The sequence below is a fragment of the Saccostrea cucullata genome, unplaced genomic scaffold (genome assembly GCF_032062105.1).
Source record: "Saccostrea cucullata isolate Sc308-1 unplaced genomic scaffold, CSIRO_AGI_Scuc_v1 ctg16034, whole genome shotgun sequence".
Taxonomy (NCBI): domain Eukaryota; kingdom Metazoa; phylum Mollusca; class Bivalvia; order Ostreida; family Ostreidae; genus Saccostrea; species Saccostrea cuccullata.
The window spans coordinates 1-13,238 of NW_026941694.1; the positions used below are offsets into that span (position 1 = coordinate 1).

The 13,238-nt window shown below is 38.0% G+C and overlaps 1 protein-coding gene across 1 annotated transcript; it reads left to right on the forward strand.

The window, feature by feature from the left end:
- Positions 1 to 9,402: 9,402 nt before the first annotated feature.
- On the forward strand, positions 9,403 to 13,049 carry LOC134258247 (polyunsaturated fatty acid 5-lipoxygenase-like; the record flags this gene model as incomplete). The annotated part of the gene is made up of 4 exons (XM_062740780.1): positions 9,403 to 9,447; positions 9,978 to 10,089; positions 10,358 to 10,446; positions 12,873 to 13,049. Coding segments are annotated over exons 1-4 (423 nt in total), but the record flags the coding sequence as incomplete, so codon positions are not given.
- Between the last annotated feature and the right edge of the window lie 189 nt (positions 13,050 to 13,238).

Sequence of the window (13,238 nt, forward strand, 5' to 3'; positions counted from 1 at the left end):
ATTATGAGCGTTGTATTCATGAGAAATTAGAGAAGACTGAATAAACGTTTAAAAGTTCTCAGGAACAGGATGGGAATGAAGCCTACATATATACATAAACATAAATCAAGATAACAATGCTTTATAATTAAATTGAAACAAAAGTTAGGCGTTCGCTAAAGATTGGAGAGTCACGCGATTAAAACATCATCTGACCTTTACCAAAAAGGCATTCATTAAAAACATAGGTTTAATCTAGAATTCTGGAAAAGAAACCTTTGTAATTTCTGGACATAACCCCCCACCCCCAAACACACACACACCCTCACAGACACACACACACACCACACACACACACACACACAAACACACACACACACTTACACGAACTTTTTGTGCCGTCACATACCAGGTATTATATTGAAGAATTTCTTCCTTAGAAGGGGAACTATGTGTATAAGTTGGTTTTAATGTAGAATTAAATCCAAGTTCTGATGAAATTTTTTTTTTTATAAAATGAGCATTGAAAACGAAGACAATGTTGTTACCTGCTTTGTCAGCAGGGACGAGAGCGCACTGATTATGTAATCTATCTAATTCTATGTTTATTTCAGGATTATTGAATACAGAAGGATAGATGGTTTTCATATTGCCCTTCAATCTTTTAATACGCGATTGTAACATAGATCTGATAAATTTAATCAATCTTAACAAAGTGTAAGCGTCTTCTTTTTTATATCTGGTCCACCGCCTGGTAGTATCTTCTACAGAATCCATAATATTTATGAAATTCCGACGCAAGTTGAAGGATCGGGGTTCCTTAAATTTAGGACCTTTCAACATTAGTGAATTTTGTCCTCAATCTTAACTACATTTACGTCACCTGTAATAATGTACCCAGCAGGATTATAGTTATAGGGCGAAGAAGAGCATGAACACGATGGAGTATTGTGTTTCAGATATTCGATATCTAGACCGTGTAAAGTTTTTTTTGTAATTAAAACTTTTATCGATGTATATTTGTAGGAAATTCAACGCGTAGTCTTTAACGTTAAATATGGTGGAATACTACGACTGGACCCTTTTGTAGATTCGCGACAATACCTTTATGGCATATTGAATTTTAAGGAAAAGACGGGATTGTTTTAGCTGCATTTTCTTCAGTAAAACGGGGGGGGGGGGGTTAAAAGCCTATGATTTGAACAAAATACGTGTACAGTGTGCATATAAAATAGGTTAGCGAGAAGTCAAATAGATGATTTTCAAAAAATGATCTTAAAGTTCTTTATTTAGGTTTCACACATCTACGAATGGAAGGCGTGTGTGTGTAGCGGCGAATAGATGTCTATCTCCTTCCCATCCCATGTTTAAACTGTTGGCTCCACATTTTCTCAACATTATTGCAATCAATGCGTACGTATTATGAATATTATTTATATAAAGTTAAATAATGACGTAGAAATCTCATCCCCAAATCTCCCAAACTAAGAACTAAACTGATCTAAACTATATATTTTTAGCGCATGAAATCTTCACTCTGATTGATTATTATTCACATTATGTTCCTTTTTAGCTCACCTGAGCCGAAGGCTCAACTGAGCTTTTCTGATCAAAATTTGTCCGTCGTCTGTCGTTGTTGTCGTTGGAGTTGTTGTCGTTGTCGAAAACTTTTCACATTTTCATCTTCTTCTCAAGAACCACTGGGCCAATTTCAATCAAACTTGCCACAAAGTATCCTTAGGTAAAGGGAATTCAAGTTTGTTCAAGTGAAGGGACACGTCCTTTTCCAAGGGGAGATAATTATGAATTAGAGAAAAATTAATGGTGTTGTTAAAAAATCTTCTTCTCAAGAATCACTGGGCCAGGAAAGATGAAACTCATGTGGAATCATCCTCAGGTAGTGTAGATTCAAGTATGTTCAAATCATGACCCTCGCGGGTAGGGCGGGGCCACAATGGCCGATCAAAGTTTTACATAGGAATATATAGGAAAAATCTTTAAAAATCTTCTTCTCAAGAACCACTGGGCCAGGAAAGATGAAACTCATGTGGAATCATCCTCAGGTAGTGTAGATTCAAGTTTGTTCAAATCATGACCCCTGGGGGTAGGGTGGGGCCAAAATTGGCGATCAAAGTTTAACATAGGAATATGTAGGAAAAATCTTTAAAAATCTTCTTCTCAAGAACCACTGGGCCAGGAAAGATGAAACTCTTGTGGAATCATCCTCAGGTAGTGTAGATTCAAATTTGTTAAAATCATGACCCCCGGGGGTAGGGTGGGGCCAAATGGCCGATCAAAGTTTTACATAGGAATATATGGAAAAATCTTTTTAAATCTTCTTCTCAAGAACCACTGGGCCAGGAAAGATGAAACTCTTGTGGAATCATCCTCAGGTAGTGTAGATTCAAATTTGTTCAAATCATGACCCCCGGGGGTAGGGTGGGGCCAAAACGGCCGATCAAAATTTTACATAGGAATATATACACATGTAGGAAAAATCTTTAAAAGTCTTTTTCTCAAGAACCACTAGGCCAGGAAAGATGAAACTCATGTGGAATCATCCTCAGGTAGTGTAGATTTCAGTTTGTTCAAATCATGACCCCCGGGGGTAGGGTGGGGCCAAATGGCCGATAAAAGTTTTACATAGGAATATATAGGAAAAATCTTTAAAAATCTTCTTCTCAAGAACCACTGGGCCAGGAAAGATGAAACTCATGTGGAATCATCCTCAGGTAGTGTAGATTCAAATTTTTTAAATCATTTCCCCCGGGGGTAGGGTGGGGCCAAATGGTCGATCAAAGTTTTACATAGGAATATGTAGGAAAAATCTTTAAAAATCTTCTTCTCAAGAACCACTGGGCCAGGAAAGATGAAACTCTTGTGGAATCATCCTCAGGTAGTGTAGATTCAAATTTGTTAAAATCATGACCCCCGGGGGTAGGGTGGGGCCAAATGGCCGATCAAAGTTTTACATAGGAATATATGGAAAAATCTTTAAAAATCTTCTTCTCAAGAACCACTGGGCCAGGAAAGATGAAACTCTTGCGGAATCATCCTCAGGTAGTGTAGATTCAAATTTGTTCAAATCATGACCCCCGGGGGTAGGGTGGGGCCAAAACGGCCGATCAAAATTTTACATAGGAATATATACATGTAGGAAAAACCTTTAAAAATCTTCTTCTCAAGAACCACTAGGCCAGGAAAGATGTAACTCATGTGGAATCATCCTCAGGTAGTGTAGATTTCAGTTTGTTCAAATCATGACACCCGGGGGTAGGGTGGGGCCAAATGGCCGATAAAAGTTTTACATAGGAATATATAGGAAAAATCTTTAAAAATCTTCTCAAGAACCACTGGGCCAGGAAAGATGAAACTCATGTGGAATCATCCTCAGGTAGTGTAGATTCAAATTTGTTTAAATCATGACCCTCGGGGGTAGGGTGGGGCCAAAACGGCCGAACCACCGGGGGTAGGGTGGGGCCAAAACGGCCGATCAAACTTTTAAATAGGAATATATAGGAAAAATCTTTAAAAATCTTCTTCTCAAGAACCACTGGGCCAGGAAAGATGAAACTCTTGTGGAATCATCCTCCGGTAGTGTAGATTCAAATTTGTTCAAATCATGACCCCCGGGGGTAGGGTGGGGCCAAATGGCCGATCAAAGTTTTACATAGGAATATATGGAAAAATCTTTTAAAATCTTCTTCTCAAGAACCACTGGGCCAGGAAAGATGAAACTCTTGTGGAATCATCCTCAGGTAGTGTAGATTCAAATTGTTCAAATCATGACCCCCGGGGGTAGGGTGGGGCCAAAACGGCCGATCAAAATTTTACATAGGAATATATACATGTAGGAAAAACCTTTAAAAATCTTCTTCTCAAGAACCACTGGGCCAGGAAAGATGAAACTCATGTGGAATCATCCTCAGGTAGTGTAGATTTCAGTTTGTTCAAATCATGTCCCCCGGGGGTAGGGTGGGGCCAAATGGCCGATCAAAGTTTTACATAGGAATATATAGGAAAAATCTTTAAAAATCTTCTTCTCAAGAACCACTGGGCCAGGAAAGATGAAACTCATGTGGAATCATCCTCAGGTAGTGTAGATTCAAATTTGTTTAAATCATGACCCCCCGGGGTAGGGTGGGGCCAAAACGGCCGAACCACCGGGGGTAGGGTGGGGCCAAAACGGCCGATCAAACTTTTAAATAGGAATATATAGGAAAAATCTTTAAAATCTTCTTCTCAAGAACCACTGGGCCAGGAAAGATGAAACTCTTGTGGAATCATCCTCAGGTAGTGTAGATTCAAATTTGTTCAAATCATGACCCCCGGGGTTAGGGTGGGGCCAAATGGTCGATCAAAGTTTTACATAGGAATATGTAGGAAAAATCATTAAAAATCTTCTTCTCAAGAACCACTGGGCCAGGAAAGATGAAACTCATGTGGAATCATCCTCAGGTAGTGTAGATTTCAGTTTGTTCAAATCATGTCCCCCGGGGGTAGGGTGGGGCCAAATGGCCGATCAAAGTTCTACATAGGAATATATAGGAAAAATCTTTAAAAATCTTCTTCTCAAGAACCACTGGGCCAGGAAAGATGAAACTCATGTGGAATCATCCTCAGGTATTGTAGATTCAAATTTGTTTAAATCATGACCCCCGGGGGTAGGGTGGGGCCAAAACGGCCGAACCACCGGGGGTAGGGTGGGGACAAAACGGCCGATCAAACTTTTAAATAGGAATATATAGGAAAAATCTTTAAAAATCTTCTTCTCAAGAACCACTGGGCCAGGAAAGATGAAACTCTTGTGGAATCATCCTCAGGTAGTGTAGATTCAAGTTTGTTCAAATCATGACCCCCTGGGGTAGGGTGGGGCCAAATGGTCGATCAAAGTTTTACATAGGAATATGTAGGAAAAATCTTTAAAAATCTTCTCAAGAACCACTGGGCCAGGAAAGATGAAACTCATGTGGAATCATCCTCAGGTAGTGTAGATTCAAGTTTGTTCAAATCATGACCCCTGGGGGTAGGGTGGGGCCAAAACGGCCGATCAAACTTTTACATAGGAATATATAGGAAAAATCTTTAAAACTCTTCTCAAGAACCACTGGGCCAGGAAAGATGAAACTCTTGTGGAATCATCCTCAGGTAGTGTAGATTCAAATTTGTTAAAATCATGACCCCCCGGGGTAGGGTGGGGCCAAATGGTCGATCAAAGTTTTACATAGGAATATATGGAAAAATCTTTTAAAATCTTCTTCTCAAGAACCACTGGACCAGGAAAGATGAAACTCCTGTGGAATCATCCTCAAGTAGTGTAGATTCAAGTTTGTTCAAATCATGACCCCTGGGGGTAGGGTGGGGCCAAAACGGCCGATCAAATTTTTACATAAGAATATGTAGGAAAAATCTTAAAAAATCTTCTTCTCGAGAACCACTGGGCTAGGAAAGATGAAACTCATGTGGAATCATCCTCAAGTAGTGTAGATTCAAATTTGTTCAAATCATGACCCCTGGAGGTAGGGTGGGGCCAAAATGGCCGATCAAAGTTTTACATAGGAATATGTAGGAAAAATCTTTAAAAATCTTCTCGAGAACCACTGGGCTAGGAAAGATGAAACTCATGTGGAATCATCCTCAGGTAGTGTAGATTTAAGTTTGTTCAAATCATGAACCCCGGGGGAAGGGTGGGGCCAAATGGCCGATAAAAGTTTTACATAGGAATATATAAGAAAAATCTTTAAAAAATCTTCTTCTCAAGAACCACTGGGCCAGGAAAGATGAAACTCTTTTGGAATCATCCTCAGGTAGTGTAGATTCAAATTTGTTCAAATCATTACCCCCGGGGGAAGGGTGGGGCCAAAACGGCCGATCAAAGTTTTACATAGGAATATGTAGGAAAAATCTTTAAAAATCTTCTTCTCGAAAACCACCGGGCCGGGAAAGATGAAACTCATGTGGAATCATCCTCAGGTAGTGTAGATTTAAGTTTGTTCAAATCATGAACCCCGGGGGAAGGGTGGGGTCAAATGGCTGATAAAAGTTTTACATAGGAATATATATGGAATCCTTTTAAAATCTTTTTTTCAAGTACTTCAAAGCCATGCTTATAGTGATATCTATATGGAATCATCCTCAGGTAGTGTAGATTCTAGTTTGTTCAAATCATGACCCCCTGGGGGGTTAAAATTCAAGCCCCCCATCAGTAATCTTTCAGTTCTGATCTGATATGTGCTTTTTCCTAGCCAATTACTCAGGTTAGCGATGTGGCCCCTGTGCCTCTTGTTTTTCAAAGGTACAACGACTCAATCAATGTTGTTCTTTCAAAGTAAAACGTATACTTAAAAATTCCACGACACCTGGCATTATCATATTTCTTTTTCATGCGCCTGGATCGATAGATTCGGGGCGTACAGTAGGCCTATATTGTTTTTGTCCTGTCTGTTTGTCTGTCTGTTTGTCTTCAACTTTAACTTTTGAACCGTGAGAGATAGAGACTTCATATTTAGTAGGCATACTCCACTAATTAAGCTCTTTCAAATGACACCAAGGTCAATGACCGGGTGACCTTTATCGTGACCTATATGCTAGAAATAGCTTTCTCGAACTTTGTTGCCGCCGGACGCATAGTGTTTCACAAACACATCTTGTTGAGTATACGTTTTTTTTGATTTGGACATTGTTAGTTTCGCTCGTACCATCCTTCGCTGAAGGAAAATGGATTGAAAGAGCAATGGTGCTGGGAATCAAGGGAACAGTGGAGCTTGGCGCAAAAGCTGAGGCTATTAGTTAATCTGTTTGCTGGAAAAGCGGGAGGGTATATAGTAATCGCTATGTCTGTCCGTGTGTCTAGCTCTATGTCCATCTGTCCGTACGTCCGTCCTTCTGTCTGTTACGCTTTGGAGTACCCGTCTCTTAGCCGCAACTCCTCTCATACCACTGAATGAAACTTGATGAAACATTCACAGAATCTTTATTACACATTGCCATTGTGCATCTCCTATTTTACTTTTTGATCGGACACAAATTTTGGGTTACCTACAACAAAGCATGGACACTCCCATTATATTCATATGGAAGGTGGTGGTATCATTTATTGAGCTCATTGCTCACAGTACCTCTAGTTTCAAATATCATCTTCTCAAGAGGAAAGGTAAACAACATCTTTTGTGGTGAATTCACATATCACCTGAGTCTTGCAGATTTAGTTATATTCCCGATCGATCGATCGATCGATCGTATGCGTCTTTCAAATGACAAAATATTAAGAATTCAATAGAGCAAACCTGTGAGTTAGATACCCTTCATATCCTAGCGGGTGATATTGAAAAAGTGAGAAAATGGAACAGTGATTGATCTTGAAAAAACATACAAACAATACACATCTAAAAGCAAGGAATTAAGCACGGACCCACGGAAAACCCAGAAGAAGGGTCAAGTGCTGCGAATGAGGTACGAGGGGTGATCAAAAAGTTCGCGAACTAATTAGATAACTTCCATAAAAGAAACAATATTTGGTTTCAATGTTGATTTTATTTTAAATTAATCCTCTCCAATTTTAATGCACATCAACCACCGTTCTGCTCATGCGCGTATCACGTGATATTGGCGGTCACGTGACCCCCTCTGTAGCGTTCTGTCACAAAAGTTGAAAGATTTTTCTGAGTTTTATATTTCTTTCCATGTGAGTTAATTTTTATGACAAGAACAGTTCATTTGTCAGAAATGGTCATATCTCGGCAACAGAATGGGTGGATAAGAATATCCTTTCCAAAAATAAGCAAGGCGACCATCAAAACCCAAAAGTTCTCTCTCGGGAGAGACCTTTATTCAAGGTGGATAGTGAATGGGTGCCTCCTTTTTATCATATCTATAATGTTTAAAATCTAAAGTTAACGATAGCTTAGGTATTTAATAAGTATATTATTTTTGAAATATTCAAGTATTATTCAAAGTGTAAATTGGAGGTCTTTGAGAGCAAATTGCTTAATTAAAAACACATATCTTTTCAAACTTGCTTTCACTGGGCAAGATGACATGTGTCATTTTTAATCATCTACCTTCCTTCACTAAAACGATTAATCCAATCATGAATTGAATTATAGGAACTCATTGACCTTAATAAAGTGTGTACAAATTATTATATGATACTGTAGAGCGATTTCTAAGATATACAATAAATTGTACAGTCGTTTGTTGAACAAATTCGATAAAGACAACCATTTTTCGTCACAAGTGACCTACATAGTGACGTCATTTTCACATTGTGACGTCACAAACAAGGAGAAAAACTTTGTTCAGTATATGCTCTTTATAGACCTTGTGTATGGTTATATGTGTACCGAACTTCATTCTAATCTGAATTGTGGTTTTGTAGATATAGAGATAGTTCGCGAACTTTTTGATCACCCCTCGTATCATTCGCTTTTGACCGCTATGAGCCTAAAGGCACCTAACGTTACTTATTTTTCTTTAAAAATATATATATTCCTTATTTTATAATTCATAAGACCTATGTATAAAACGGGAAGACGGAACATTGACCTTGAAAATGGCTAAAAACTGGAGGGATTAATCCTAAAAGAGAATTAGAACCTCTAAAATGCGCGTTTATATTATTATAGCAAACACATTTATAATGAATTAACGCTTACAGCGAAGTGATTTTCATTCCCCGTATCTTCATTATATATTTACCGTTCACGGTAGCTCTGTCGGTAGAGCGCTCGCTCCGTGATCGGGAGGTCGTGAGTTCGTATCTCGGCCGCGACTGACCCACTCGATAAAATGGGTAGCAACTATTCCTTCGCCATGCGCTCGGCACTTTGAAGTGAAAGTTGCAGGTCCTTCGGATGAGACCTTAAAAACCGAGGCCCCGTGTCAGCGGCAGGCGTTGGCACGATAAAGAACCCTCACTGCTCAATGACCCTGAGTGCCGAGTAAAGGTCAAAATTTGAAGCCCTTCACCGGCATACGGTGACGTCTCCGTATGAGTGAAAAATTCTCGAGAGGGACGTTAAACAATATACAATCAATCAATCATTATATATTGTACTTGATGCATATTACGAATAACGCTTATAATGATGTAAAATTGTTCGTCCCTGGCACTTCGCTATAGGTGTGTTTTACTGTACTTATTTCGCACAATCAAATGCTCTTTATGCTGCTCTGTTTTGTTTCTTTTTACAAGTATAAACTTTTAATTTATATAAATGAAACAAAATCAAATCATCTGTAAAATTTTAGAATTGTGCTAATGGTTACAACTGCATATTTCGTTCAATTTTTTCGTTATGTATTTCTTTCGAAAGTCGTGACATTTAGGTCACTATAAATATCTTCGAAGTTTTATTCTTTCGTTCATTTTTTAAAATGTTACCTTCTTATATATGTAATTCTTTTAGGATAAGTTCTCGGAGAATGGATGTAGAAGGAACCTATCCAGAATTTTTGAAAGAAAGAGGAGTTTGTAAAATCATAATTCCTTTCTTAATTAGTTTCAGGAGTATTTTTTGAGCTTATAATTAAACTTAAGTTTTCACTCACCAATTTATAGCAGCATATCCATGTCATATTCTTTAAGCCATGTTTTATTCTTCGATTGCATTTTTGCACACTTAAGAGCCATTCAATATAATTAAATTTATTCTTGTAATAAGCACTAAATTTGGTTATAAAAAAAAATAAAAAATATAATTAAGATGCCTGAAAAGTTGAAGAAATGATATTAAGCGCAATCGTTCTTTCCCTTGAAAAGCATGTTACATATAAAATAAATTAAAATACCATACAGACATATCCACCCATCCCCTCCCAACCCACTAAATTTTACAATATTAATCAAAGGAAATGGGATTTTGCTGGAACATCTAAAAAAAAATTGAATTAACTTTCCTTATACCTTAAATGTATTTAAAGTTATTAATTCTTACGTCAATACAAAAAGAATGAAGATGAAATATTAAAGTTCTTTCATATGAAATATGCTTTGACAGATATATTGCAAGGATGGAAAAATTCTACCACAATTCTACCAGCGTGACGATAGTCTTGACCTGTATGATGCCATCCGAAATTATGTCACCAAATATGTCCATCTCTACTATGGTGCGTATTTTATTTGTCTCTGTATTGAATAATTAATTTTTTGAATATTTACATTTCCAATGTTTTTGTCCGAGATAAAATTACAAATAGTTAATATAATTTATTTCTCCATCAATGCACTGGCTCATCGATAGGGGCGGTTTAAAAAAATCACGTGCCGGGCGGGACGTTAGAAACACAGGTATCATAATTTTTATACATAACGGTAGTAAACATTTAAGTCATATACTTAAGTTCATTGTAATGTATGTTTTCTTTTATACAACAGACACACTTGATAAAATTAACAACGATCCTGAAATTCAAAACTTTGGTGAATTATCAATGCCTAAGTCCGAAAGAGGTTGCGGAATTTTGGTAACAATGCAGAGAGAGAGAGATTTTACATATTTTTTCAATTGAATTTGACAAGTTTTAAAACTTTCTTTTATTGCACAATCATTCGTGAGCGCATATTTTATGATAACAGTCTTCCAGATTTAAATATCTTATATTATTATATGTATCATTGTATTTGATTACATTGTACACCTTTGATTTAATGGTGTCATGGTGTCTGTGAAAACTGAACTCCCCTTATTATCATTTGAAGAAATAGATAATCCAGTGGATGTAGTGGGCTGTGTAAGGTTTTTTCGGAGGAAGTTCTTAGAACAACCTAACTTATGCATATATTCCTCTCCTCTGAACTATACTAAATGTAGGTAGAACAAACAAGGTTTTTGGGAGGAAGAGTACTTCAACCTAATTAATTATGAAATTCATGGACGCATATCAGAGGTTCTATTGCAAGTTGGAGCACTTCATTGCTCAAAAGGTGGACATGCATCTTTTTTTAAACATTCTTTTCTGCTCTATGGTCTCTAGCAGACAAACTAAGTAAATGATTATCATAAGCAATGGTTCCTGTACCAACACTGTGAAATTCAGACTCCCGGAGTGAAAGGTTCTGGTGGAAAGGCGGGTTCTATTTATCATGCAGTGAAAAATTGTTAATTTAAATTTAAATCTTCTCCGAGTCTGGTTATTTAGCAGATAGAGTGTATGCATGGTTGGATGAGCAAGGGTGACCCTACTAGAATTTTGAAGTACATGGTCCCAGCCTCAGACGCTCTGGATGGTGGGGTTCTTCTGTCCATGTAGTAAAAATGCATTGTAATCTTTTGCTTTTTTCCCCCTGTTCCTAAAGGCCCTGTCACACCAAGCTGCGTTCACACGGAGTCATTACGGCGTTGTTAAATTTTTAAAATCGCCGTGGAATCGCAGGAAAATTGCACAAATTTCTGTAAAATTTTCACAATATGAAGATGTCACGGCGTCCCTACGGCGACGGACGCGATTCTACGGCGATCTCACGGCGTTCTACTGCGTTCCCACGGAGATCTCTCGGCGATTGACTGCGCTTCCGCGGAGTTTTCACGGCGCGTTAAGAGTTTTCACCTCGTGTTCACGGCGTTCTCACTGCGCTGACTGCGTTCATAATACGTTAACAATGCGTTTTAAACTCATTTATATATATATTCAGAAGGAATGTAAAAAAATTTTGTTTAAAGATTCAAGTTACAAGATGAGAAGACTTCTAATCATGCCATGAAATATTTATAATAATTAAAAATTTTCTATTTAACTAATTTAGTACTTGATTATTAATATTTTTATGATTAAACTCCTTTTTTACAATTTTATCGGTTCGGATGTGTTGTTAGATTTTCTTTGATTTTATTAAGAATGTAAAAAAAAATAAACACATTGAAAAGTTTTCTAAAATATTTAAGTGAAGCAACAGAACAAGTTCTGGTGTAATTTTTTTCTTCCATTTTTTTTTGTCCCTTAAATGCTCCTAGTGCAACAAATAAGAATTATTGCTGATCAAATATGATCCCATTGCTCTTTTGTGTGCTGGCTGACAACGTTCTAACAACGCAACGAAAGCGCATTGTGATCGCCAACGGACGCTGTGGAAACGCCATGGGAGCGCAATGATCACAGTGACAACTCCGTGCTGACGCCGTGTAATCGCAGTCGAAAAAATCACAAGACGATAAATCTAATTAGAAGCGCCGTAAAAACGCGATAGAAACGCAGTGACATCTCCAAGGACTCCGCGACATCTCCGTGAGGTCTCCGTGGAAGAGCAGTCTACTATCACTGCGTTCGTGCCGCGATCGTGTGCGTCTTCACGGCGTTCGTGCGGAGCTCCCACCACGTTGTTGGAGATCTCATCGCGCTGCTACGGCGATCATACTACGTTTCTACTGCGTTCGTATCAGACCGCGATCACACGGCGCGTACTTTGTGCATGCCCAAAGTGATCGCCGTCCCCTGGCGTTCTAGAAGACCCTACGCGATCCTACGCCGTTCAGTAGAGATCTCACTGCGTTGTCACGGCGCTGTAGGAGACTCTGCACTGCGATCACCTCGGCGTTTTGCATTTTTTAAGGACGCCGTGCAGTCGCCTTGAGGACGCAGTCCTGGTGTGACAGGGGTTTAAGACAATGTATTTAGCATGCAAAACAAGTACAATTTCAATACTGAACTAGAGTTTTTTTAATTAGTTCTGAGAAATTTATAAACATTAGTAAAAGGTTCTTGCTATAGTGCAAGACTCCAATGTTTAATGGATTTTTTACTGTTAATTGTTGGAAGTTATTTCCTTGTGATTATTCACCTATGGAAAAAAAAGAAATACGATAAATAACTGATTCAGGTGCCCTCACGACCCTTAGGTATCCAGTATTCAATTCCATTCAATAAGATAATCCATAGTATTTACTTTATAAAAGGGCGTTCCATTCAAAGATGGGAAGTTCAGTTCGACAGAGGACTTGATACTTGTGTTCACTTCCGTTATTTACACCAGTAGTGTAGTACATGATGCTGTCAACTTTCTTCAGTACGATACATACGGATTTCCTCCGAACTATCCAACCAAAATCAAAGGATCACCCCCTAAGGATAAGGTACTTATTTTCAAACAAGTATATTTATAATATGCATTAAATAAAATAAAGCACTGTAAATTTTCAAGTTATGTACTAGTATCTTGTGTTACAGTAGTTATTAATGATTAACAAAGAAGTTCTTTGTAAGTAAATGTTAATTTTTAAATGTTAAGTTATTTGTCGGAATCTCAGACTCAGTCATCATTT